This window comes from Neofelis nebulosa, chromosome 17 (assembly GCF_028018385.1).
Source record: "Neofelis nebulosa isolate mNeoNeb1 chromosome 17, mNeoNeb1.pri, whole genome shotgun sequence".
In the NCBI taxonomy this organism is placed as follows: Eukaryota; Metazoa; Chordata; class Mammalia; order Carnivora; family Felidae; genus Neofelis; species Neofelis nebulosa.
The window spans coordinates 58,919,339-58,946,772 of record NC_080798.1 but is presented as its reverse complement, the minus strand read 5'-3'; the positions used below and the strand labels follow the sequence as shown (position 1 = coordinate 58,946,772).

The following is a 27,434-nucleotide window of genomic DNA, read 5'->3' as shown; positions in this document are numbered from 1 at the left end:
TCGGCTCTGTCCTCCCAGGGCCTTTGTCTGGAACCGTTTCCACCTGCCACCAGCACCCCCACCCCAAGACGACTTGTGATGCTCTTCTCGGCTGGTCCTTGACAAGTTACATCCTCAGGGAGCCCTCCCCCAACCAACCTCAACTTGTTCCCACGCCCGCCCCAACCCTGTCTCCATCATCCCCGAGGAGCATCATTGAAGCTTCCCATTCTGCCTATCGTTTTACTCGTCCTCGGTGTTCCTACGAGCCCTGCAAGGATAAGGGCCCCAAGGGTCGGGTCTGTTACACCCCACAGCATGCAGATGAGAGACCAAAGGTCAGGTGGCCCTCTGGCGTAGGGACGACAGACTGAACCGGGCACGAACGCTGCTCCCTCCTGAACTGCCACTACGGTGGCAGGACAGGGGCAAGGACACAGACGAGGGGACTCCAGGGTCACATTTTGGAAACTGACACTGACGTACAACTAGAACCCTCTTAGCAAGTTCAAGAGAGCAGGTTCCAACACGGTAAGGGCAGGCCAAGAAAGCCTGGTTACCCCAGAGAAAGTCCCCAGGCGCAAGGAGACTTTGTCTGGAGCTTTCCGGCATAAGACTCCGGGGGTCAGAAGGACCTTCGAACACCGTCTCCAGGACTCTCTCGAGTTCCCTCAGGCAGAGCCCTCTACTTCTAGCCCCGTTTAGCTCCATCGTCTAACCCGGGGTAAAGGCCCCTTCCTCTCGGGGTTGTTCTGTGGAGGGACAGTGGCCTTGAAGTGCCTGGCCCGGGTAGGTTCTCAATCAATGGGTCATTTAAGGGTCAGAAGGGCCAGGTAATGAGTCAGGAGTAACCCTGGGCCACGTCGGGCACCTCGGGCCCATGCAGGAGCCCACCCTGGGAAGGAGCTGAAAATGGCACCATCTAGCAGGAGGCCCGAGCTTTGTAGGTGACGCCATCCGGAGGCTATACTGGCCTCACACTGGCCCTCACAGCCAGACTCCCATCCCCTGCAGATCCCAGCATCCCTCCCCCCAAGGCGGGGAGGGCCTCCCGGGGAAGTCAGTGGGCCCTGCAAAACAAGGGAGCGAGGGCATTCCTAAACCATCAGGACGATTCTACCATCAGGGGTTTTACATAACCTGCTCAATCTTCAGCTACTTAGTTCAAGCCTTCTAACCACCTGTGGCAGCCTCTGATCGAGCCCCAGGCCAACTTCCCCTCCCAGTTACGGCTGCGCTTCTCAAAGGCCGCCTCCCACTCTCCGCACACTCCCCACCGAGGCTGCTGGGAGACCCCCCTGTGCCAGCCCTCTGCACGGCTCCTCGCACGGAACGTTCTAGGATCTGTTCTGCTGTTTCGGCAGGGCCTCCAGGGATCAGCGAGGGGAGCTGGCGGGCAGGGCAGGCGGGAGAGCAGGACAGCGGGATGCGAGCCCAGAGGGGGCCTGCCGGGGCTGGGATGATGGCAGTTCCCTGGCACGGACTCTGACGTCGCTTTCTAAACTCAAAGGCTGAGAGCGGCCAGGGAACCACGTCCATCACTGACAGAGCTCAGCCCGCCCTTCCTCCAACCTGCACTGACAATGTCAAGGCGGGAGGGCGGTCCCAGAAGGAAAACAGCCATGGGGGCTTCTGCTGGCCCAGCTTCCGCGATGGGATTTCACGCTCATAAAAATTTCTAGTCGAAAACCCAAACACCCCGCGTACAAAGACCCTACGTTTCTCGTTTTTCTAGGACGTCCCCTTGAACGACTTACTCTTGCTATTTCGTCTATACCCGAGATATGTCTGCAGCAGACACTTGGGACAAACCGTTTCAAACAACGGGCACTGGCGCTTACAGTCACCAAAGAAGCGACCACGGCAGGGTTCACGTAAACTGCTCGTTTATTAGCATCGGTACTGCAACATGACAGTTTCCGGGAGACGCGCTGAGCTGCACGGAGGTGGCGGAACGAGGCGAGGAGAGGCGAGGCGAGGCGAGGCTCGGGTGGGCGGAGTGGCGGCTCCTACTTCTTCCACTCGTTCTTGTCGTAGTCCCACTTGGCTGAGAAGCCCTGGATGGGGCTGACCTTCATGTCCAGCATCCTCTTGGTCTGCTTAGCCACCCACTCCTCCTCGAAGGTGTGCGGGATGGGGCCATACACTAAAGCCCAAAACAATTTCATGAGACAACGTCGTCCTGACGGGTTGTTTCTAAGCCCACGCGTTACACGGGTCAGGCCTTCCCCCAACACACTGGCCGCCAGGCTAGCAAAGTCGTCTGCCGCTCGGCACCCACACCCACACCCGGGTTTTGAATTCTGGGCACTGACAACTCTTGATATTTCCCAACTATTCTCTGTTGACGAAAGGTTATCAATGAAACACGAGCTGAGAGCACAATGTCTGCTCCGTAAGACGTAGACGAGGGGGCCTACAGACCAGCGCTGAGCACAAAGAAACCACGAGTGACTTGTGAGTCCTGAGGAACACGTCCACGGTCAGACCAAAGGTACACGATCACAGCCGTCTGGACCGGGAAAAAGCCATTCTGCCCGGACACAAAGAACCCGGGAGAGGTAGCACGGAACGAGCAGACAACTCCAACGGCCTCTGTGCAGACCCTGTGAGGTCTAACGACCCAGAATTCTGCTTATGGAGACACGGTCCCTATTCAGTCGAAACAGCCCTTCGATAAGAAACAACGCCCTTTTCCTTGACCGAGCCTTCCCGACGCCGTCCTCCAGTAACGTAATAAAGCGCCACAGAAAGGCGGTGTGCCATACAGAGCAGGAAGTCCTTCGCTACTGAGCACGGCCCGCCGCGAAGAAGTCAGAAGGTGGCTTACACCGCTTCGGTGAACGTGAGCCGGACCCCAGAGCGGAGGCGCCCGCCTCGCGCACCGGCGCCCACGGCCCACTCCCGGGCGCCGGAAGACGGCGCGGAGCCGACCCGATCCGGGCCTGCGTGGCTGCGACCCGAGACCCCCGGCCCCCGCCACCCCCACTCACCATAGTGCTTCTCCCAGATCAGGAGGAGAGCGGTGAAGCCGATGAAGAACAGGGCAGCGCCCACAACCGTCTTCCACTCGTTCGTGCTCCTGTTCATTTCCGCGAAGCTCTCGTTGAACTTCATGCGGTACACTGGGGAGAGAGCACAGCCGTCGGTGCGGGTGAGGGGAGGCCGTGCCAGCAGCCCCTCCTCCGCGGGGCCCGCGACGCGGCCGAGGGGCACAGCGCACACGCACGTGCTCTCCCGCACGGGTACGAGGGGTGGCGGAGGGGACGGAACGCACCTAGTCTGCTTTGAGCACGAAAACCCCACAGAACCAGTGAATTCTTCCTCCTCGGGTTACGGTGCAGGATCCACTGAGTCCCCAGAGTTTCACCCCCACCCCCCGCCACCTGACGGGGACTTTCGGCCTCTGATCTTCTGTCAGTAAGTTAGAGTGGACACCACCCACCCGGCAGGGCCGCCAAGAAGCCGTGTCCGCACCCTCCTCCTGGGGGACCGGAGCCCCAGGGACCCGGGGCAGAGGTGCGGCCAGCCCACAGAGCCGGGACCCCGGAACAAGCCCCCGGGACACGCCCCGTGCTGGTCTCCGGGCGGCGCCCCCAAGCTCACAGCCCAGACCCCGGCAGACATTCTCTCTCACACGGTCTGCCAACACTTCTGCTTCAAGACCCACATTCAACTTTTTCATCGATGGAGAGGCTGCTCCAGGGGGCCTTCTCTTTCTCTTTCAAGGCCTTCTGGCTGGCAGAGAGGTTCTTGACGTGAGCCACGTCGGGCAGGGGGTAGTCACGCCGGTCCACATAACTCGGGAGAGCGTAATCTTCACTCTTCACGACGCTTCCTACAAAACACAGCGACGAGTGTTTGAAAATTCACACGGGTTCCGAGCGACCAACCCACACGAGGACAGGCGTGTGCACCCTGAAGACCTCGGTCGTCCCAGGGACTGAGGTCACAGTGTCACACGGCCGACGGACCGTCGGGGGAAGCAGGCCCAGACGGCGGGGCGAGGGTGTGGGGCCGGCTGAGCGCGGCCCTTCTCGCAGCCGACACGCCCCTGCCAGGCCAACTGCCACCGGGGACGGCAGGGTCACGCGTACCAGCACCACGCAGAGGGCACGCGGGGCTCTCGGGACGCCCTGCTGGCCTACGCGAAGGCCCTTCTGCAGGAGACTCAAACTAAGGAGGGAGAGCAAAATCGACAGAAAACTCGTAAAAGAAACAAGCATCCGAAGGTCAGAAACAAGACACAGGGCGCTGTTTACTGTCCCAGAAACAAACAACCTGCGCCCAACAGAGGAGGGACGCAACTACCCCCACAGGTGTGTCAAAGGTGTCATTCGTTCACAGGTTCAGAAATGTTGGCTGAGCACCTGTTACACGCGGCTCCAGCTGAGAGCAGCGAACAGAGGCGGCTGCCCGTGGGTGCTCACAGGCCAGAAGCGGACAAACCCGTGGGTCCCAGGTCACGGCACAGGGGCTCAGGAGAAAGAAAAGGTACAACAGAGGAAAGGAATCGGGGCGCACGTAGAGCAGGAAGCAAGGGACGGCAGTCAAGAGAACGAGCAAACAGTCGCGTCCTCAGCAAGTCACAGAAGATCCCGGGACTTTTTTTTTTTTTTTTTTTAAGATAAACTGCTGGTGTACTTACACGTCCACGTAACTGAACACACAAAACTCCCGGCAGAGCAAACCCAAGTTGTTATCAGTGGAGAGAGGACAAAATGGGGATTTCTGCTCCAAGAGATAGAAATCTTAGTGCCTTAAAGCAAGCACGCATCTGTGTGTGGCTCAAGAGAAACAGCTCAGAAACCAGAAAACAAAGGAGTATCTTCATTTGTATTTAGGGCTTTCCCACTGCTGAAAGCTGTTTTTTCAATTCCATCCTATGCTTGCAAGAAAACGCTGTGATCCAAACTGGTCTGGAGGAGTGAGGTCTTGCAAAAATGCTTCGCTTCCGTTAGCGGAGTCGCCATGAGCACACGCTCCCAGGTCACGTTAACAACAGTGACCCATCGCTGCACCTCAAGCAAAGCACAATTTCTCTAGATGCTTATCTCTGGAGCGGAAGTGACTTACATATACCCAGCCCGATTCCAAAAACCTGAAGGTGGAAAGGACTGGAATTACTTTCCACGGTTCTAAAAAAATGAGTGGCCTAAAAGAAACAAATGTATACCAGCACTCAGCTCCCATTAATCACTAAAAACAGATGTAAACTGGGGTAACGAGGACATTCCACAACTGACCGGTGGTTATGGCACAGCTCAGGAACTCAACTCAAAACCACTGAAGGGCGTTTTCAATGGGTCCGTGTCTGTCGTGTCAATCACCTCTCAGTAAAGTTATCAAAATGCGAATGCTCGCAACCTTGGAACACTCTCAGCATAAAACTGCACTTTCTAGAACAAGAACGGCCAACGTGTGGTCTCGGGGCTGCAAGGGTTCTCAGCACTTTGGGCCTGGTCCCCCACACCCCACAAAGATTAGCACACCAAGCATTCCTTTAAGAGGGAGACGAAAAGAGACTTTGCATCTGAGCGAGGGGCTCGTCAACTGCTGTCCTCAGCTGGGTGGGTCTTTCCCTGAGCCTCTGCTGAGGAAATCTGGGGAACCAGGAGCGGCCCCCTCGATCACACGTGTCACAGCACAAGCACCCAGACACAGAGGCGGCTGCCAGTGGCACTTCAAAGCACTACTATCTTAGGGGGAAAACCAGTCCGTGTATTCAGGCACCACGCGTGAAAGCTAAAAACGGAAGGCCAGGGGCACCCGGGGGGGCTCAGTCAGTTAAGGGTCTGACACTTGATTCGGCTCAGGTCACGACCTCACGGTTCATGAGTTCAAGTCCCACGTGGGGCTCTGGGTCTCCCCCCTCCCCCCCCCCACCCCTCCCCTGCTCATGCACGCACGTGTTCCTTCTGTCCTCAAAAATAAACCTAAAAAAAAAAAAAAAGGACAAGACCTATTCAATGGACCGCAGTTTTCTCTACCTGCGTACCGTGTACCAAAAACACAGCAATGAAGAAAGGCAGGTTCTCAGCCTCAAAAAAGTTTGCATTCTGGAAGCAAAGAGACGACACACAGAAACCCCAGTATGTCAGCCCTCCAAGCAGACAAAGCAGGACGATGTAGGCCAGGCAGCATCTTCACAAAGGGCGGTGAGGAAAGGCTATTCTAAAATAACAACTCTGGAGCTCCGAGGCAGAAGCCACAGCCTGCCACACACCAGGAATGGGTCACACCCCTGGGGACGGGGACCCTGAGCACCCGGGAGAGCTGCCTTGGGTCTGTCATTTCCTTTTTGCGTATGCTTTGATAACATCAGAGAGGCCTAGCGCAGATCTTACCCCAGACACGAGAAGCCACCGGAGGATTTCAAAAAGGGACTAATTTAACTAAGAATAAGTTTTGGCTAATGCCACTGTAAAGAGAAGGAAGCTGGCCTCTTATGAAAGGCCAGAGTGACCAAGGGGACGTGAAGGAACTTTCGGGGGTGATGCAAATGTCGTAGTCCTGACTGGCATCGCTGTTACACAGCTGTGTGAGCTTATCAAAATCCACAGAACATTACGCTTACAAAAGATAAATTGTACTTTCTGTAAACTGCACCTCAAACGAATTAAACAAAGCTAAAAAAATATATAAGCAAAGCCAAAACAGAAACAAAATCTAATCTGTCATAAGTGACTTGTTAGGCTTTTTAAAAATGTTTATTTCAGGGCACCTGGGTGGCTCAGTCGGTTGGGCGGCCGACTTCGGCTCAGGTCACGATCTCGCGGTCCGTGAGTTCGAGCCCCGCGTCGGGCTCTGTGCTGACAGCTCAGAGCCTGGAGCCTGTTTTGGATTCTGTGTCTCCCTCTCTCTGACCCTCCCCTGTTCATGCTCTGTCTCTGTCTCAAAAATAAATAAATGTTAAAAAAAAAAAAAATTAAAAAAATAAAAAAATAAAATAAAAAATAAAAACGTTTATTTCAAGAGAGAGAGGGAGAAGAGAATCCCAAGCAGACTCCTCGCTGTCAGTGCAGAGCCCAACGCAGGGCTCACCCCCACGACCATGAGATCTTGACCTGAGCTGTAATCAAGAGTCACATGCTTACCTGACTGAGCCACCCAGATACCCTTGGCTTCCTACAATGAAGGAGTGTTTCATTCCACACCTACTAATTAAACAACAAACTTGACTTTATTATATCCCCATTTAAATAACAAACATTTCAACGATACTCTCACTAGATGATTTGTGTTATCCTGGACAATATAAGGAATGGAGAAAAATGTGAAGACAACAGACAGGATCACCAATTCGAGGACACAATTTCAAGGAAAAATTCACACATAAAAGCAGTTGAGGCAGTAGCAGTTACTGGTTATTGAGCCCCTGGATTCATAAGCCTTGCTCTCCAAGTTATCACTACTCAAGCCTTGAACTTGACCCCTCCCTAACACAACCTGCCATGGCAATTTGCATTTTGTCCTTTCGCTGGCTTTCTCTCGGTCTCGGATGCCATTCTCCTTTAGAATATAAGGTTAACCTGCTATTCCTTCAGCACAGAGAAGCCGCCCCTCCAAAAACCTCTCCTGAACCCCAGGCCGGGGTAAGTGTTTCTCCTCAGGGCACATCACTTATTCAAACACTGTCTTCACATATCTGTCCCTCTCCAGACTGCAAACATCCTGGGGAAAGGCCCAAAGATGCTTGATAAATGCAAAACTAAACTTGCCATGTGCTGCTGGGCACTGAACTAAACTCTTTACATATATTTCAGGTGAGAAGAGATTCCTACATGTAAGTAGCTCATCCAAGACAAAAATGAGATTGAATTCTGCTCAGGCTAGAAGTCCAAGCTCCTTCCCTTCCATTGCCCCAACAATGCAAGTGGTATTTGAGATAAATAGTTGGGACTTTTTTAGGGGGAGAGAGGAAATCATTAAAGTCGTGTATGGTGGAGATCTCTCGAAAGGGGTGGAACTTGAACCTGAAAAAAATGGGAAGGGAAGGAAAAGGGAGGAAATATCAGTGTAAGCAAAACTCCAGACTAGTATTCAACATGATTCATAAATGCTCTATAATCTAGAGGTAAGCCCTGTTAAAATATTGATACCCCCCCCTGAAGTCCCACAACAGCAGAATCAGGATCTGAGCCACCTTAGACCATCTGTGTTTGAAACTCCGGCACAGGAGCTCACACACAGTGGGAACAGGATGAAATCAGCTCAGCCCATTTAAAAGAAGTTACACTTACCATGCGCCCGTACACACACAGAGGTGGAAATTGCTCGCTTGCCAATTAGGCTAAACACTCTGGTAGCCAACATTCTGAAAGAGAAAAATGCACACCTTCTCTATGAATAAGGGCAAACACCCATCGGGGATTCCAGTGCATTTGGGAAGTCGATGCAACTTTGGTTTTTTATCCCCCAACATCTATGACCCACTGTTTCTTCGTTACCGACTCTAAATTCACAAAATACCCGAGGATGAGATTTTTCTTAACAATCGACACGTTTTTACGGGGCTTCATAATAGGCCAAACGCCGTAATATATACTCAGGAAATATATATATACAGGAAATTAGCAGAAAACTGGCTTTGTTAAAAAAAAAACAAGAAGAAATTTTAGTGAGGAGACTAAACCCTAAAGCGCTGAGCTACCATGACGGGCTCCACTGTCTGGACGAAAAGGGTAAACAACTCAAAGGTACCGGCATGCACTGCATGCAACTGAGCATTTGGTTAAAAACCTAGCATGTGCCTAAAATAGGAAGAAGACATCAGGCAGAAAGGCTGCAAATACGGCCTGGTCCACTGCCAGTGTCCGCGGACGATGACCTGGATGACCCAGCTCCCACCCGGGGACCTTCCGGCTTCGGGCCCATCTCTCCTACCTCCCCTTCCTTCCAAACGGGGACTTCAGCAGGGGACTGCTGGCGACCAAAGGGACGCCGAACGCATTGAGAAAACGCACAGTAAACATAAGCATGACGTCAGGGCTGAACTGGCTCGCACCCTGCGTCTTCTCTCCCGGGGCCTGGCCCGCGCGTGGGCGGACGCGGGGCGGCTCTCCCCGAGCCCCGTTAAACCGGTGCGGTCGCGCAGTCGTAGCTGGAGGGCTGCGGGCCTAGGCTGCAGAGCCGCCGACCCCTGGCCCCGCCCTCGGCCAGCGGGCGCTCCAAGGTCAGAACCCGAAACCAGACCACGGCCGGGGCGGCGCAGGTGCAGCCAGGCGGGATGCCGCGGGGCGGCACACAGGCCGCGAGCCGGCGGCCCCCGAGCCCCGAAACCCCGCCGGCCGGCCTCAATGTCACAGGCCTCCGAGGCCCAGTCGCCGCTCCCTGCTGGCGCCGGGCCGCCGGGTCGCGGGCACGCTCGTCCGCTGGCTGCCGGCCCCTGGCCCTCCCCGGCCCCGCGGCGAGGGCCGCCCGCCATCCTCCGCCCGCTCACCTGCCGCCCGACGCTGCCCGCCGCGACCGCCGCGACCGCCCTCTATGTCCGGGCTGCCCGCTACCGGAAGAGAGGAACGAGGGCGCGCGCGGAGCACCACGGGATCGAGGAGGACCCGGCCGCGCCGGAGGTCACCCGAGCGGAAGGAGGGCAGCGCCGCCAGCGTCGTAAAAGGGCCGGTCGGGCCGCTTTACGGCGGCGTCGAGAGGCTGCTTTACGGCGGCGTCGAGAGGCTGCTCTACCGCGGCGCCCGGCCAGAAGCGCGAGTGGAGTGTGAGGCGGGCGCGTCGCCTTCTCCCCGGCGGGTTGCTGGTGTGTGGGGAGCCCAGCCCGCCGCGGGCCTCCGCCAGCCGCGGGGCCGCGCCAGGCCGCCGCCGCCTCACCCCGCTTCTCCGCTGAGCTGCCGGGCGGCCGGGCGGGGGATCCAGGCCTGAGCCGGCGCCGGGGCCTCCGGGGCCCTGCCGGGCGCAGTATGCCCGGGGTGAAGCTGACCACCCAGGCTTACTGCAAGATGGTGCTGCACGGCGCCAAGTACCCGCACTGCGCCGTCAACGGACTGCTGGTGGCCGAGAAGCAGAAGCCCCGCAAGGAGCACCTCCCCCTGGGCGGCCCCGGGGCCCCCCACACCCTCTTCGTGGACTGTATCCCCCTCTTCCACGGCACCCTGGCCCTCGCCCCGATGCTGGAGGTGGCCCTCACCCTGGTAAGCGCGGGAAGGGCGGCCTCCCCTCGGAGCGTGCGGGCGCGGCCCCGGCTGGAAGCGCGGGTGTCCGGCGGGAGCCCGGAGGCGGCCGCAGTGGCGGAGAGCCGGGGTGCCCCCGCGGGCTCGGCCCGGCGCCACGGGGCCGCAGCCGGAACGGCCGCCTGTGCGGTCGCCGTGCCCCCAGAGGCGCTTTAGGTCCGTTCCTCAAACCGGTAGCCTTTGCAGGAACGAGCTGTCGCTAACTGGGTCGGGACTCGACCGCGCGGATGCTTTGGGGACCGGGAGGCGCGGGCAGTTGTGATGAGCTGGGAGTTCGACGCTGCAGCGTGCTTCCCGCGCCGCCTCCCAGAGCCCGTTCGGTACCTGGCGTGGGCGTAGACGCCCTGGTTCCTTGGCGGGCAGTGCTCCTCGGCTCGAGAGTCCAGACGCGTTCGGAGAGGTAGTTCTGACCTGACAGGCACTCCTCCCTTTGAAGGTGCGCGACCGCCGTGTAAGGAGAGCCTGTCTGTTGCCGGCCGTGGTTTTTCTTTGTCGACGTCGTCTCTACCCGCAGCGCGGTGTCCGAACTCACGGCCCCGAGATCAGGAGTCGCACGCCCCACGGACCGAGCCTGCCGGGCGCCCCAGAGGACGCACCCATGGTTTCAAAAGCTGGAGACTGAACTTAGAAAGCGGTAGCAGACCTGCCTCTCAGCCATCGCACTTGGGTGTGCTGAGCGCCTGCTGTATGCACGTGCGGTGGGGGAGAGGTTTAGCTCACGGACCAACTGTAATGGAACTCCGGGCAGTAGTTCTTAGGGTTTGGGGATCAGCGTAGGGAAAAGACCACCTGGAAGGTCCACGGACTCGTTAAAACCTCGGAGCGGAACAAACCGGAACCTCAGAGCCGCTTCCTAGCTGAGTTGAGATACTGTTTACTTTCCACTTAAGTACAAACATAAACTACGATCCTTAAGAAAGTTCACACAGAAGGTAGTTGAGTTTGAGAAGGTGTGGCTAGAAATGCTTTGTCCATACTTCACCCCAAGTAAAATGAGCCCGTTTCATAATTTTCCTAAATGGGTTCTCGGGAGGCAGGGAGTCCCCTTGGGCAAATGGCCCCCCAAGGCCTACGGGGCGCGTCTTTGAGGGCCTGTTAAACTGGACCATTGTGTGCGTTTCTCCACATCTTCTCAGGGCAGGAGATAAATGAAAGTAGGTATTTATAAAAGGCATCCTAGCTGCTCTTGAGGGGATGTGCTGTCAGTACCAAATTGCCGGGGGGGGGGGGGGGGGGGCAGTTGATGCAAGTGTTTCAATCCAGCCGCCTTAATGACTCTGATCTCAAGGGAATTTCAGGTGCTTGGACATGTGAAATACAGTCACTTGCAGGGAACTAGGTTTACCAGGAGCACTGATGCAGGATTATTCAGTTTTCCAGTCGGGCGCCAGGCCTGTGCTGGGGGGCGGAAAGAAAGGGCTGTGGATCACAGCACCTGCTTGGCCGTTGATCGGGCTCCAAGCAGAAGTACAGTCTCTAAGGATAAGTGCCGTATGTGGGCTGCGGCAGAAAGCGGTGAGGTCCAGGGCTGGCCCAGGCTTGCCGAGTCAGGGAAGGCAGGCTGCCTGGGGAAATGCACTTGCCAGGAAGGGCTAGGCGGGCCACCCAAGTAGTAATGGGGGGAGGAGGGGACGGGGCCGAGAGAACATTCAAGGCAGAGGGGGGACGAGAAAATGGCAGAGAGGGGGAGCTAGAGCGTAGAGTGTTAGGGGATCGAGGGCAGATTTCAGAGCAACCCGCAGGTCACACGGGAGTGCGGGCACCATCATGAGGACAGAGGGCCGCCACTGGAGACAGTTCCACGGGCGCATTTGTGTGCTGGAGGGATGGCTCCGGCCTGCAGCAAGGAGAGTGTTGGGAGAAGTGCATACAGGACCGGAGGCAGAGAGGTGGCAGGTCAGACAGAATCAGGAGGAAGACTCCACGGGACTCTGAGACTGGTGACTGATCGTAGTGTGGACACAGGGAGAAGGAAGCAAGGGTGGCGCCTCGATTTCTGACTTCTGCCTTGGACGACAGTGGTGCCGTTTGTAGAGGGGAAATGAAGACCCAGCATTGAATGTTGCAAAATGGGTCTGGAGCTTGGAAGACGGACGGGCTGGCGATGCAGGTTGGGAAGCGGTAGCTGTGCAATGACTGTTGAGGCTATGAGAGCAGGTCGTGTTGGGAGGGGATAGTGTGTGGAATGAGGGGAGAGCTATGGATGGTGCCTTTACAGGGTGGATGGAAGGGGAATCGGCAGGGGAGTAGCCAGAGGGGTCTGAAGGAAACGCATGTTCTTTAAATCCATTTAAAATCCTGTCAGACGGCCTCAGTTAAGCATCCAACTTCAGCTCAGGTCATGAGCCCACCGTTCATGAGTTCGAGCCCCGCATCGGGTTCTGTGCTGACAGCTCAGAGCCTGGAGCCTGCTTCGGATTCTGTCTCCCTTTCTCTCTGCCCCTCCCCTGCTCAGACTCTGTCGCTCTCTCAAAAAAAAAAAAAATTCGTATGAAATATCTAAGCGTCTTAAAGACAACTTGAACCTCACTTGGAATTGTCAAAGAATTTTTCTAATTCTTATTCTTATTTAAGCTTTGTAGAGTTAAAGGATTATAGTACTTCCATAACATAGAAACACAATACTTGAGAGAATTAAATATACTACTAACTATAAACAACTGCATTAGAGTCACCTTTACACAAATTTTCCCCAAGGAGCAGAGCTGCCTCCCAAACCACTTAGCTGGGGAGGGAAGATGCCCAGAGGAGACCCGGACTCTTACAATGGCCCAGTGCCACCAGCTTGTTAAGAGGGAAAGGGGCACCCTGTCCCTCTCGCCCTGCCCCTCCCCCACTCATGCTGTCTAAAGAGAGGGAAGGGGGTACTGCGTGGGGCCCTGTTTGATCTTACCCCCCGCCCTTTTCCGTTCTGCCCTCACTCTCCACTTAGAGCACTTCCCCAAACATGCCCTTCGGTGTTTGAGTCTCCCGTCCCGCAGAGTTACGTCTGCGCTAGATTCTGGGCCTCAAGTTCTGTAAGCAGTAAGAACAAGCTGGGGCTCCGCCCTTGCCCAGCGGTGGTGGGTTACATTGGCCTCTCTTACACTGACCTACCCTGAATCACAGCCCCAGCCTTAGACAGGTGTGAAAAAGATGCCGATTGAGTACAAATTAAGTAACTCTCAGAGCAAAGTTACAAGGGAAAATTTGCGATGAGTCTATCCAAAAAAACTTTATCACAATTAACGTATTTCAGTTTATGCCATTCAGCTGTTGACTTAGCAACTTTATAACCTGAAGGCAATGAAAGGTCTCAGCATACGGAGCCACAGTTTATCAGTATTTCAGCTATGGAAGATGCGGTTTTAACAAAGCTTCTAAATCCATGAAACTGTATAAACGAGGCCTCATTCTCATGGCTTTTTTCTATTCAGGGAGTTTCATATTGTAATTATTTTTAGTAACTGGGAAAGGCTGACTTGATAAGCAGTCCATCAAAGGGCAACATCAGATTCCTTTGAAAAGCTTTTCATTATAATTTTCCATTTAAAAAAAAAATCCTTCCATTTCTGGGTGCTTTTCATTTTTTTTTTTTAAGCACTTATGCCTGTTATTTATCCTTATAACCCTTTGACGTAGGTAGTGACGGAATTATTTCTAATAGCGAAAACCCATAAAATGTTAGCAGGAAAATCAGTGTGGACCTGCTGTTTCTCTAATCCCTTTTTGTCCTTTTGCCCTCAGTTGATTTCCTGGTTCTGCGGAGCAACTTTTGATTACATTCCGCTGAGATGACTTTCTCAATTGCCGGTTGGTCTAACCACCTTGATTCTTGTCCGGAATTCTTTCTGCTGCCTCCATGTGTGCCTTCTCTGTGCTCATTGGCATGGGCCGCTGTCCTCCGGCTCTTTCCTAAGCCCCCTGCCTACTCTGCCTGGTTACCTCCAGAACATTCACAGCTAGCCTGGGAGACGGAGATGGTTTGCTCCAGGCCCTCTCTTCGTTTCTTCCCTCTGAACTTCACCCTCGCCCCATCCCACGTACCTCCAAAGCTCTTTCACGGAGCCAGCTGCTTTCCATCCCGCGGAGAATCAGCACCCAACTTTTCTTCTCGATGCGTCCAGCCCTCCCCTTAGGCTCCCAAGACCTGCTTGTTGCCGCAGACGGCAAGGCTCCCAGACGCCCCCAGCTTGTGGGTGGCACGTGTGGGAGTGATGCCCTCCTCAGGGTGGCTCTCCTCCTGCCTTACCTGCTTTATGGCGATGGCAACGGCACGGTCGCATGAGGGAGGTAATACTGCTATGAAAATGATAATGTCACACACGCATGTTAGCAAGTTTGCAGAGAGAAGCTGGTAATTCTTTGTGCACAGCTGAGCTGGCAATGAACGAGTGGGGCCTGGTGCCTTTAGTCGTTCTCCTATGTGTCTGACACGGAACAAGCCAGAAAAGGCACTTGGCAGAGGGTGTGGCAGGCTCATGCCACGGTGAAGGTGTCCTCCTTTTGCCTCTGACGAGTAAAAGAAACCACAAGAGTAAATATGGAATTCAGACCCTGCGTGCGGAGCCTGTCGTCCTGAGCTGTGGTCTTCGTGTGGATTGTTCACGGGATGCGTGGCGGGACGGCAGGGACCGTGGAAGTGGACTCACAGAGAACGGAGATCAGACGCCAGCCGCTCAGTTCTTCTGCCTTGCCCTGCCCCACTTCGGGGCGAGCTGCCTCTTGAATCCACTAAGGCTTTTCTTAACAAGCCACTTGGGCTTTCTGAGGATTCGGAAGCCCCTCACCACCTGCCCGCCCCCTCCTTGCCTCCCCTGTTCACACTGCTCGTCTTCTGCTCACCGGCTTTTACTGCCCTCCGGGTCACTCACCTGATGAGGTCTGGTTCCATTTTTGAAACCATCAAAGAAAACTCTTCCATCTTATTGAAACTTGTTCACTCTGGGGCGCCTGGGGGGCTCAGTCAGTTAAGCGTCTGTCTCGATTTTGGCTCAGGTCACGATCTCACGGTCCGTGAGTTCGGGCCCCGCATCCAGCTCTCTGCCGTTAGCACGGAGTCTGCTTGGGATTCTCTCTGTGCCCCTCCTCTGCTTGCGTGCTCACTCGCTCACTCTCTCAAAATAAGCAAATAAATAAACATTTTTAAAAAAAACTTTTTTTCCACATCCGCCCTTCTGTATTTTCAACTGTCTGTCTGTCTGTGGACCGTGGACGTGGGTGTGCATGTCCATCACAGGCATCCTCACAGTAAGCTTAGTTGTCCTTGTTTGAATCGTTCAAAAGTTTAAAAACCAAGCCAGAGCCTTTATGAACTGGCTCACTTTTAGGGCAGCCTTTTCAGAGAGTTTTAGAAGCTCGAGGTCATGACGCTGTTTTTCTGCTGAAATTGATTCGGCCACTGTGTTTGTCACAAGAATCACCTTCACGTCAGTTACTTTCTGTGCTCCCTGAGCACAGATACAGGTGATCCCATCTGTGTCTGCTGGGGGACATGTCCTGAACTGTTGCCTCCAGCCCAGGATCGGATCAGGAGCCGCTGAGACAGCTCACGGGGTGGTCAGAACAGCAACAGGCAGCAGGTAGTGGTCCTTGTACTAAACGTAGCTGTGGTCAGCCAAAAATGATCCCCTGGCGTGTCCACACCCTAATACTTGGAACCCATGAGTATGTGACCTTACTTGGCAAAGGGGACTTTGCGGATGAAATTAAGGATCTTGAGGTGGGGAGGCGAACCTGGGTGATCTGAAGAGCCCGGTGTAATCACAGGGTTCTTTTAAGGAGGAGACAGGTGGGGCAGTACAGGGAAAGGAGAGGTGATGACAGAAGAGAGGTCAGGGTGGTGCAGCCCCCAGTCAAGGAATGAGGGTGACCTCTAGATGCTGGCCAAGGCAAAGAGGAGATTCTTCCCTAGAGTTTCCAGAAGGAATCAGCGCTGCCGACCCATTTCAGATTTGTCTCCGGTTCTGACTGGCTAGAAGGACAAGCCTCACCAGAGAGCCAGGAGAGGGCCTCTCAAGTGGCTAGCGAGGACGCACTCAAGAGGCTGGTCTTTGAATGGAAGTAAAAGCTGAGAGGGCGGGCTATGCCGAACGGGCTAACCGTGTGGGTTTGAGTTCAGGGAATGGGGCCAGATGCCAAAGTTTAGAGCTGGGCTACGTCGTTTGGTGCTACAAAAAAATAGTTTTAGAAAAAAATGAAAGAAGTTGCTGCTGTAGGTACCAACAGAAAGTTTCTGGAACCCGTGCCTTTAAGAAGTGATAGAAACAAAATACAAGTGACTGTGGAGTACTTTGCAGCAAAGTTACAGCGAAAGAGCCATTATGAATATTGGAGACATAGCCCTAATCTTTTGGGTGGATGACCAAAACATCTAATTGGTTCATTGAGCCTTGGTTTTGACCCAGTATGGTAATTCATGAGCTCTTAGGAGGCCAGAATTATTATTCTAATCCTTGTGCGAGCAGGGAACCTTGGACTGGGACCATCTGGTAATATCTGCTTTTAGTCACAGAGGACGCTGCCTGAGCCCCAAACCAGAATTCAGGAAAAAGAGCAGTACAGCTGTTTTTGTTTTTTGGTTGTTTTTTTTAAGGAAAGAAGACTATTTTTAACTAGTTAATTTACTATGAAAAAACTGAGAATCAATTTTATTTCCTCTTCTGATTGAGAATAGAATTTACTGCAGTACGTTATTAAAATTCCATTATGGGGGGCGCCTGGGTGGCTCTGTCGGTTAAGTGGCCGACTTTGGCTCAGGTCACCATCCCGCGGTCCGTGAGTTCGAGCCCCGCGTCGGGCTCTGTGCTGACAGCTCAGAGCCTGGAGCCTGATTCAGATTCTGTGTCTCCCTCTCTCTCTGCCCCTCCCCTGTTCATGCTCTGTCTCTCTCTGTCTCAAAAATAAATAAACGTTAAAAAAAAAAAAAATTCCATTACGGCAGGGGCACCTGGGTGGCTCAGTCGGTTGAGCGTCCAACTTCAGCTCAGGTTGTGATCTTGCAGTTCATGGGTTCGAGCCCCACGTCGGGCTCTCTACTGACAGCTTGGAACCTGGAGCCTGCTTGGGATTCTGTGTCTCCCTCTTTCTCTGCCTCTCCCCTGCTCACGCTCTGTCTCTCTCTCTCTGTCTCAAAAATAAACATTAAAAAAATAAAATATTTTTTAAAATTCCATTATGGCAAAACAGGAGGACCTTTTGTTGTTTTTCATAATGGCATTAGACCTGCCAGAAGCTAAATCTGATGAGAGAAGAGTGGCATTATAAAATGGACACAAACTTTGAAAGTCGGCCACCGTGCTCCCGTTTAAAAGCATGCCACAGGGAATTGAGTGCACATGCATACACACCCCCACCTGCCTCTGCCCACAGACGTCCGTGGCCTGTTTACCCCACATCCCAGCATAAAGTGTTTTCATGGTTTGTTGCTAGGAATACAGAAATTTAAATAGAATATAAAAAAACTTGGTTTCAAGAGACCGAGATTTCCATTGTGGCTCTGCCCCCGGCTGTGTAAATGTACAGGTTTAGTTTGCTTCTCTGTGAGAGATCGATTTCCGGCATCTGAAGGCTTGCTCAAGCCCCAGAATGCGTCCATTCTTTATATCTGACGAGGAGGTGGGTAAAGATGCAGTGCTGCCCCTGTGCAACATGTGTGGGCATTGGGGCCCCTCAGCGAGAGTGATGTGGCCTCCCGTGGACCATGGACAGCAAGCTAGTGTGGCCTTTCTCGTGGGAGCACCCATTTTCTTGTAGCTTTCTCCTGGGGACGAGGATTCAGGGATTATACTGTGTCTTGTCCGGAGGGGGAGGGTGGGGGGCAAGGTCTCCTGTGTTTATTAAGAGGTGACATTTAAGAGAAAATCGTTCATCTTTTATTCCCAATGTTTGTCTCTTTCAGATTGATTCATGGTGCAAAGATAATAGCTATGTGATCGCTGGTTATTACCAAGCTAACGAACGAGTCAAGGATGCCAGGTATGTCCAAGCCACAACCCTCTGGTGTGAAAGAATGATCATGTGACACACAGTCTCTGTTGTGCCTCTTGACCGTCGGTAGGCTCTGTGAGAACAAACCCCTCCTTGCCTTCCGTGCTCGTTTATAGCATCTGAGAGGAGCTGCGGTGTGGTTAATTTCCAAACAGAAATTGTGACACTTGCATTAATTTGGAATTGAGATTTGTATAATCTGTGTTTTGCTTGAAGGGAATTCACACAATGAAAGTGACAGTCAGGGGCCTCTGATTCCGATCCCAGCTAGGAATGGTGTAGGGCCGAGCATTAGGAAAGACTGCTGCCGTCTTTGGGGACAAATAAAACCACTTTTGGGTTTGGTGCTCTTAGGGTCTGTACCGTGATGAGGATGTAGTGTTTGCAGCTTCCTTCTTGTGGGCCCCTGGTTCTCACTAGTGAGCAAAGGCGAGGACGTGGCTCGTTTTCTGCGTTAGTCTCCTCCTCCACAGAGACAGGGACGGCACACTGGATGTTCGGATAACTTGAGGAGGGCCGGTCTGAGGGTCGTTTCCGAAGGTCTGGGCAGCGTGTAAGGGAACTCACCAGAGGGGAGGGCTCGGACAGAAGGCGGCACCACCAGCCCTGCGCCTAGAGGGACCGAGGGGAAGAGGGCGGTAAGGACGTGCACCTCAAGAGAAGCAGTCCCTCTAGGGACACGGCCAGCAGGGCAAGCCCCAGAGGAGTCGGTGCTCTGATCTCCCTGTGATTTCCTCCAGCCGGAAACCAGGCACAGATGGGAGGTGCCCGGCACGGCCCTCTCGCTCGGCTCACGTCGTCAGACAGAGCCACTGACTCCGGCGTCCAAGCAGTTGGGGGCTGCAGTGGACGGTCCCAGAGTTCCTGGGATGCCCGGAGTGCACCCACTTGCTCAGCATAAGTGAGGGAATGGACTCAGGAGCACTTTAGGAAATAACAGTGAGCCGGTGACCAGGCGTTGCTGTCATTGATGAGGCACAGACGTGCTTCAGGGACTGGGTACGGGCAGGACTCACGGGGAGGCAGGGTGACCAGCCAAGTGCCGGGCTCCAGACAACCCTGGCGAGAGCCCCTGCTTGGATGGCAACATGCAGGGCCTCTGTGATCCCGGGAACCACCACTCCTCCACGGGACCCTTCTGCGTGTGATCCCATCAGCCCCCCGCGCACTGATGACACCACGGCTGCGTCTCTGATCCAGACCTGTTCACAGGGCCCTTGTGGTCTCCGTCTTTGTTACGTGAAAGACCGGGCCCAGAAGGACCGGCCCAGGGCCACACGCACGCCGTGAGGGTGGTGCAGAGGCTCTCGCAGCAAGAGCAGTGAGGAGCTGCTCTGTGGGGATGACCGGGAAAGCCCTCGGGGAGCGGTGTCATTTGAACGGGGCACCCGGGAGTGGGCTTGTCAGGTTCACGTGTAGAGAGAGGAGGGAAGAGCGTCCAGAGAGGGGACGCGTGAGGTAGACACCGGGCTGAAGTGGGCAGGAATCCAGGGCACACACACGGAAGGAAATGCTAGGAAGCAACCCTAGAAAGGTCGGGCTCTAAGGCCTTTGGAACTGCACTTTGTAAGCAGTGGGGAGCTGTCCTCGGAAGGAGGTTTCCTGAACCGAGCAATACCCTCCCACAGGTGCTCTCTCACAGAAAGGCGAGGAGACCAGGCAGGAGGTAATGGCACCAGTGTGTTAAGTGTAGAAGCCTCCCTTTCCTTCCCCCCCCAGCACACTCCCAAACCCCGGCCTAGCGTGGTTGCCCCACGTGTGTGTGCACGGCTCTTATCTGCGTGCCTGTGTGGCTCACGGCGCCTCCGTCTTCCTGCCTCTATTTGGACCTCAGCCCAGCCCAGCCCAGCCTTCTCCTACCCAGACACCATTTTCATGCGACTCGTAATCTAGACTTTCCCATTTCCTTCACCTGCCCTGCTCAGGAGGTTTTGCATTCTCTCATCTATGTCTGTTTACGCGCCTGCTGAGAGGCCCTTGTCAGATCTGTAGGGGGATTAAAGAGAGCTGGGGGACAAGAGGGCCCGTTACCCTTTAGTCCCTTCGGATGAGTCTCTGCGAGATTTGGGGGGGGGGGGGGGCGCTTATCCTCCCGGTGTGTGTGCCAGGACTGTGTGTCATCCTTTCCAACCCTCACGACACTCCGGTGGAGAAAGTCCATGCAGACACGGTCACTGCACAGACGCCACACACACAGCTTGGAAGCTCAGGAGCTACGGTTACGCTAACGTCCGTGTCCAATACCATTTGCCGGGAAAACCTTCACTTGTCTCTCAGCCAGGCCTAACTTCAGATGTGTCCTTCTTTTAGAAATACCAGCTGATTGACTCTCACAGCCTGGGCCTTACAGTCAGGTACACTTGGATTCGAAGCATAGATGACTTACTGATTCGCCTCTTTGGGCTGCAGTGGTCCTGTCTGTAAAATGGTGGTAAAAGCTCACGCCTCAGAAGCCGGTCTTGAGGACAAAGTGAAGCAACGTATATCATGTTTAGCTTTGTGCTTGGTTGGAAGTGCCAGCTTTGGGCTGTTACTATCACTAGTCCTATGATTGCTTTTTCCAAAAAAGGGTCATTCAAGTGTACTATTAGGACTATACCAAAAGAAAAAGCTTTTGCACAGCCGAGGAAACCACCAACAAAAAAAGGCAGGCGAGTGAGCGAGAGAAGATGTGTGCAAATGACATAACCCATAAGGGGTTAATATCCAAGATGCAGAAAGAACTTCTACAACTCAACATTCCCCCCCCCCAAAAAAAAAATAATAAATAATGAGCAGAGGACCTGAATAGACATTTTTCTAAAGAAGACGTACAGAAGGCACAACAGTCCCAACGGAGAGGACGCTTGGCATCGCTCATCATTAGGGAAATACCAGTCGAAACCACAATGAGATGTCCCCTCACAGCTGTCAGAATGGCTAAAATCAACAACATAAGAAATACCAAGTGTTGGTGAGGATGTGGAGAAAAGAGGACCTGTTGGTGGAGAATGCAAATTGGTGCAGCCTCTGTGGAAGCAGTGTGGAGGGTCCCCCAAAGTTAAAAATAGAACCACCATATGATCCAGTAATTCCACTCCTGGCTATTTTTTTTTTCTTTTTTTTCAACGTTTATTTTTATTTTATTTTGGGGACAGAGAGAGACAGAGCATGAACGGGGGAGGGACAGAGAGAGAGGGAGACACAGAATCAGAAACAGGCTCCAGGCTCCGAGCCATCAGCCCAGAGCCCGACGCGGGGCTCGAACTCACGGACCGCGAGATCGTGACCTGGCTGAAGTCGGACGCTTAACCGACTGCGCCACCCAGGCGCCCCGATCTTGCCCTTTTTGACAACATGGATGGACCTCAAGGGTATTATGCTAAGTGAAATAAGTCAGAGAAAGACAAATATCATATGATTTCACTTACATGTGGAATCTTAAACTCTTGGGGCACCTGGCTGTCTTGTCAGTGGAGCATGCGATTCTTGATCTCGGGGTTGTGAGTTTGGGCCTCATGTTAGGTGTAGAAATTACTTAAAAATAAAATCTTTTTAAAAATAATAGGGGTGCCTGGGTGGCTCAGTTGGTTAAGGGTCTGACTTGGGCTCAGGTCATGTTCTCGCAGTCTGTGAGTTCGAGCCCCACGTAAGACTCCGTGCTGACTGCTCAGAGCCTGCTTCGGATTCTGTGTCTCACTCTCTCTGCCCCTCTCTTGCTCATGCTCTGTCTCTCTTACTCTCAAAAAGGAATAAATGTTTAAAAAAAATTTGTTAATAATAGTAATAAATATAAATAACGAATAACCGTTAAATACAGGGGATAAGCTGGTGGTCACCAGAGGGTAGGTGGGCGGGGGGATAGGTGAAATAGATGAAGGGGATAAAGAGGTACAGACTTTAAATTACAAAATAAATGAGTCACAGGGGGCACCTGGGTGGCTCAGTCGGTCAAGCATCTGACTCTTGATTTTGGCTCAGGGTGTGATCTCACAGTTCTTGAGTTCAAGCCCCACATCAGGCTCTGCCGTGACAGCACAGAGCCTGCTTGGGATTCTCTTTCTCCCTCTCTCGCTCTCAAAATAAATAAATAAAATTTAAATAAGTAAGCCACAGAGACGAAAAGTACAACATAGGAGACATAGTTGTATTTTTAATGTTTTATTTATTTTTGAGAGTGAGAGAGACAGAGGACGAGCAGGGGAGGGGCAGAGAGAGAGGGAGACACAGCATCCGAAGCAGGCTCCAGGCTCCAGGTTCCGAGCTGTCAGCACAGAGCCCGACGCGGGGCTCGGACCCATGAACCGTGAGATCATGACCCGAGCCGAGATGAAGAGTCGCACACTTAACCGACTGAGCCACCAAGGCACCCCAGGAAACATAGTTTTTTTAAAAAACCAATCCATATTTTGATATTTTGAGGTGTAACATGTTTGTAGCTATTTTATTAAGCTTAAGGGCATCGTGTCAAGTTTTATTATAGTACTTGATAATGACTGGTGTTTTGCTTCCTAATTTGGATTACACGTGGGGAACGTCAGTACCAGGCACAGCGCCCTGGCCTGAGGTTAGATGCTCAAAAAAAAGCATTTAGGTCGAGAATGTGCGATCTCAGTTCAAGCAAATTTCTGGCTTAGCGAGTGGGGAAGGGGATTGGCAAAGGGGTCTCTGCCTCCAGGGTGCTCCTGCAGGTTTATTTGAGCCGAGTCTTGACGGGAACAAGGGGGTGACCCGGCCTAGGTAGAAGCAAGGGGGTGACGCTGCTCCCATAAAGGGACAGTCCTACATTAGGAATGCAGTCAGGGGTGAGGCTAGTCAGGATTTGAGAGTAAGTGCGTGATGCCAAAAACTGTAAAGTGGCATTCTTTCAAATACTTTTTCTACTCATTAACTACAATTTGACTTTTTTCAAAAGAATGCATTTTAAATTTGAGTTTCGGGGCATCTGAAGAGGTAGTTGTTGTTTTTAATGGATGTTTCTTGACCCCTTCCTGATAAAAGTCGCTAGCTACTATGAGTGATCATCATAAATGTTAGGACGATGGTTTTAGAAGTGTCTTCATGGCAGAAGCTTCACGAGTCTGAGAAGATCACTTACTTAGCAAACACCGACTTCTTTTCTCTGCATCTGAGGCGTGAGTTAGGGACGTCGGATTGTGTCTGGCCCGCGTTTCATGGGTGAATAGGCAGGCCTCCTCCGTGGCTCCAGTCCCCGTCCTTGCCATTCGCCACTCGAGCCGTGGTAACTGGGCGCCTGCCGGCTCCTGGTAAATGCGGCACGGCTGTGCGTCCCTTGCCAGGCTTTCCGCGGTGGCCTGAGGGACAGCAGCCCCTGGGGCCCGTTCTCCTTCAGACTGCTTTGTTGTTTTTGCGTCATTTTTTCTAATCCTGCAGACTTACAGGCATCACATCACTGCAAATCTCAATTTTGGACGTGAAAATGGAGTAATTAAATAAAATAACTCATTTTCCTAAGACATTATTAATCGGACTTTTTTTTTTTCCCCCAGCTCGGTCACAGCATAATCGTATGTTTCCTTAGGTAAACCCCATAATTATCCATGTGTTTTTGTGGCCGTTAAAATATATTACGTCTCCGTCCTTGGTTCAAAAAGCTGAGACTCTTCGTTGTGCGGGGCAAAAATGAGATGCACAGAAAGATCTGTGCGCCAAGGGTTGGGCGTTAAAGCGCTTCAGGAATAAACAGAGTTTAGAGGCAGGCCAGACGGACCCCCGCCGGGGCAGCGTGCCGAGAAAAGAGTTTTCTGGGCATCATGGACGGGAGGGGATTCGGTAAGCGGAGAGCAGGTCGGAAGGGCATCCCAAACAGGGAACAGTGTGAGTGCCGGGGAGGAGCACGCGAGGGAGGTCGTATGCAGGCCGTTGCACTGACGTTAAAGACCCACAAAGCACTGCTCCCGTGTGTAGGAACGGTAGCTGGTCCACAGGGAGAAAGGCTGGACGCACGGAGCTGAGCACAGTGGACTCTTGTCTCCCAAGCTTTGATGAGTCGTGGGAAACAGACTGGAAGTTTCATTTTAGGAAGTTTGATCTGAAGATACACGAAATAAGAGCCTAGGAAACGAGGCCGGTTAGGAAGCAGTTTTGGGGAAACCCAGGTGTAGGGTGACAGCCTGAGCGCAGTGAGTGGGAGGAGGGCAGAGGAGGCCGAGGCAAGGGAAGAGTCTCCAGCACCCGGTGAGGGTCAAGGGGGAGTGGGCAGTCAGGGAAAGTGGAGCGGGAGGTTCCAGCTGGGCCGCAGGGCCGGGGGGAGGACGAGGGTGCTTGGCAGGCCTCCGGGGTGCAGACCCTCGAAGGTAAGGGGGTGGGTACCCCGGTGGCCCGAAGAGACAAGACTGCCGGCTTATTAAAGAGTGAGATTGGTTGAAATTTAAGAAACACGGGTGAAAGGAGACAGGTTGGACAGAGGGAACCAGGCAAATAGTGTTTTTTCCCATGGAGGAAAAAAGACCGGCTCAAATTTGGAGCGGGGCAGGGGCCACTAAAGGAGACCCCCTGAGGAGGAGGTCTGCGTGGAGGGGCCCCCGGCTGCGAGGAGGCCTCTGCCTGAGATGGGATCAGAAAACAGCCAGGGCGGCGAGGGTAGTGCAGGGATGATGCGGGAGCCTCTCTGGTCTGCTCTATGGACTCAAGGGTGCAAGTTGTCACTTACCGAGGTCGGGATGGGCCGGAGCCAGCGATTGGAGGCTGACGAGCGTGGAGAAGATTTGGAATGGCCTAGAAATGTTTAAACTTAAAAAGAAAAGGCGGCCGACTCCATTGCCAGCAGCCGAGAGGTAGATGGAGTCCCTCTGTGAGCAGGTGTGTGATGAAGCGGGCGGCCAGGGAGGCGTCAGAGGGCGGGAGCTCCGAGCGTGTGCTGCGCTCTCCTCTCCGCTGGCTCCAGGGGGCCCTTCTGCTCAGGGTGCGTCTGCCGGAAGGCAAGGGCCCGCTTCGCGCCCTGCTCCCCGTGGCCCGACAGCACTCCCTACCCTCGGCACAAGTCCCTGCGGCTGACCGCGACGGCCAGAAGCCGCCCTGGCAGGCGTGACGAGCGCGCACGGGTTACCGGCACCGCCCTCTGCCTCCGTGTGCGTGAGCCCTGCCCCGGGGGAGACTGTTGGACAGCGTCGACTAGAACGACTGTCAGCTCACTGCCGCGTCTTTTGCAGTCCGAACCAGGTAGCAGAGAAGGTGGCCTCCAGAATCGCCGAGGGCTTCGGCGATACCGCCCTCGTCATGGTGAGTCACTCTTGGGCGCTGTCGCGTTTTCTGCTGCCGGACCGGCTGCCGAGCGTTCTCTTGCTCACGCGGAGCTTTCTCGTGTGAGCGGTCTCCTCTCCGCAGAGGCTCCGTCAGGCCAGTGGCGCCCTTCGCGGCCTCCTCCCGGCTGCAGGCCCGCAGGCGCAGTGTGAATGCCGCTGGGGCGCGGCCCACTCCACGCCTCCAGGAGGGGCGGTCGTTCCAGCTCAGTGGTCCTCAGAGTGGGGCTCTGGGCCAGCGGCATCAGCACCACCTGGGAACGTGTCGGAAATGCAGATTCTCAGGGCCCAGCAGGCTGCTTGAGTAAGCTTCCAGATGATTCTGATGCGCGCTCAAGTGTGAGAGCCGTTGAATCAGAGCAGCCGACGGCCCAGAGGGAAGCAAGAAGTCAGGCAGACGGTAGCCAACATCAAACCCTTGGTACACAAGCTCAGTTCAGACAGACTTCTAACAGGGGGGCAGAAAGTGCTTTTGTGAGAAAGCTGTGAAGTACTTACTGAGCACTTATTCTCCGTAACAGTTAGTCTCGGGCCACTCGAGGTGTGATTGCCCGCATCGGGTTTGCGGAGTCCGCGCACCGTGTGGGGGTTTCTGTCCGGGCCGGGGCTTCCGCTGCCGCCTCGAGCCACGAGGAGGCGCCTGAGGCCTTCCACCAAGGTGCCGGCTGCCGCTCCCCGTCAGCTCTGTTCACGAGCGCGTCCTTTGTCTTGTGCGCAGGTGGACAACACCAAGTTCACGATGGACTGCGTGGTACCCACGATCCACGTGTACGAGCACCATGAAAACAAGTGGCGGTGCAGAGACCCACACTAGTGAGTGCCGTGTCCTCGGGGCGGCCCCGTGCGGTGTGCTGGGGGCTGCTCCCACGGGAAAGCCGGCCTGGCCTCTGGTTTCGAGAGAGCGTATTCTCCAGGGGGGTGTACAAACCTCACACAGAAAGCGTGCATGCTCCCTGGCTCCCGAGAGAAGCTGGGCGCTACTCCGGGGTCCCCGCCCCGCCCCCGGGCCCCCTCTTTCGGGCCTCTGCTGTGGTTATTTATAAGCACTCTGAAAGCATCTGCCGTCCCCCTCCGGCTTCTTCAGAATTTCGTTCGGAAGGGGCTCCTTCGTTTCTCAACCATGCCCCGTGCTCTTTAGGCCCATCTTTGTTGAAAACATTCGTGGGTGCTGGCATCCGTGACTGTCTTCCTTTGTCCCACTGTGTGTGTGGCCGGTTTTCTGTGTGCTCTGTTGGAAAGCCACCTGTTCTTTGCCGAGGGCCTGATCTCTCCTGTTTCGCCTTGTAGTGATTACTGTGAAGACTGGCCAGAGGCCCAGAGGATCTCCGCGTCGCTCCTGGACAGCCGGTCGTACGAAACACTTGTGGATTTCGATAACCACCTAGATGACATTCGGAATGACTGGACAAACCCGGAGATCAATAAAGCTGTCCTGCACCTGTGCTAGGGAGGGGTGTTAGCGACTGCTGTCTGGCTATGTCCACTGCACGGAAGAAGAAAGCTATTTTTCAGTGTAAATAACATCTCTCCTGTAGCCCGTGTGGAGAGCTGGCCGTTCTCAGAGGCGGCACGTGTCCTGACAGAGGGCAGGATGTCCCTCTGCCGGCTTTTTAATGCAGTCGCCAGAAGAGGTGCAGCGTGTCCCATCCGACTGCCCCTGTGGAGTCCTTCCCAGTTGTCTGTTGCTCTAATCCTCCAGATCAAAGCTGTTTCTGCCTGTCCAAGATTGTTCCTATTAAACAGTTTTAACCTTTTATAATCTGGAGAGAATACTTCTTAAGTCTTACGAACTGCCTTTAACAGAAAAAGCCCAGATCTTGTACTTGAGTGTTTGTGACTTTTCGTCCCGTTTGGGTTCGTGTCCGGTCCCGGGATCGGGTGCATGGCGGGCTGGTGTCCGCGGTGGGGAGCCTGCAGCCCTGAACCGCGCGGCCCCACACCCGTCGGGCGCACGTCGCTGCCGCGACCACACAGTGGGAACGATGCCACTGTCGCCTGAGAAACCTTCATCGTGAAGGGTGAAAACAGCCACTGCTGATAGTAGGAATTCGCGCGGGAGCAC

At 54.1% G+C, this 27,434-nt stretch overlaps 2 protein-coding genes across 2 annotated transcripts; one reads left to right on the top strand and one right to left on the bottom strand.

Annotated features, from left to right (window-relative positions):
- Positions 1 to 1,848: 1,848 nt before the first annotated feature.
- LOC131499675 (cytochrome c oxidase subunit 4 isoform 1, mitochondrial) lies at positions 1,849 to 9,561 on the bottom strand. Its single transcript, XM_058707822.1, has 5 exons — positions 9,422 to 9,561; positions 8,223 to 8,296; positions 3,650 to 3,817; positions 2,973 to 3,104; positions 1,849 to 2,125 (listed from the first exon to the last, which is right to left on the bottom strand). Exons 2-5 carry the CDS (start codon positions 8,293 to 8,295, stop codon positions 1,989 to 1,991), a joined length of 510 nt encoding a protein of 169 aa, XP_058563805.1. The 5' UTR covers position 8,296; positions 9,422 to 9,561; the 3' UTR covers positions 1,849 to 1,988.
- A 126-nt stretch (positions 9,562 to 9,687) lies between these two features.
- On the top strand, positions 9,688 to 27,131 carry EMC8 (ER membrane protein complex subunit 8). Its single transcript, XM_058707821.1, has 5 exons — positions 9,688 to 10,124; positions 18,043 to 18,119; positions 25,283 to 25,352; positions 26,091 to 26,185; positions 26,660 to 27,131. The coding sequence occupies exons 1-5, from the start codon at positions 9,894 to 9,896 to the stop codon at positions 26,817 to 26,819; spliced, it is 633 nt and encodes a 210-aa protein (XP_058563804.1). The 5' UTR covers positions 9,688 to 9,893; the 3' UTR covers positions 26,820 to 27,131.
- The last annotated feature ends 303 nt before the right edge of the window (positions 27,132 to 27,434 follow it).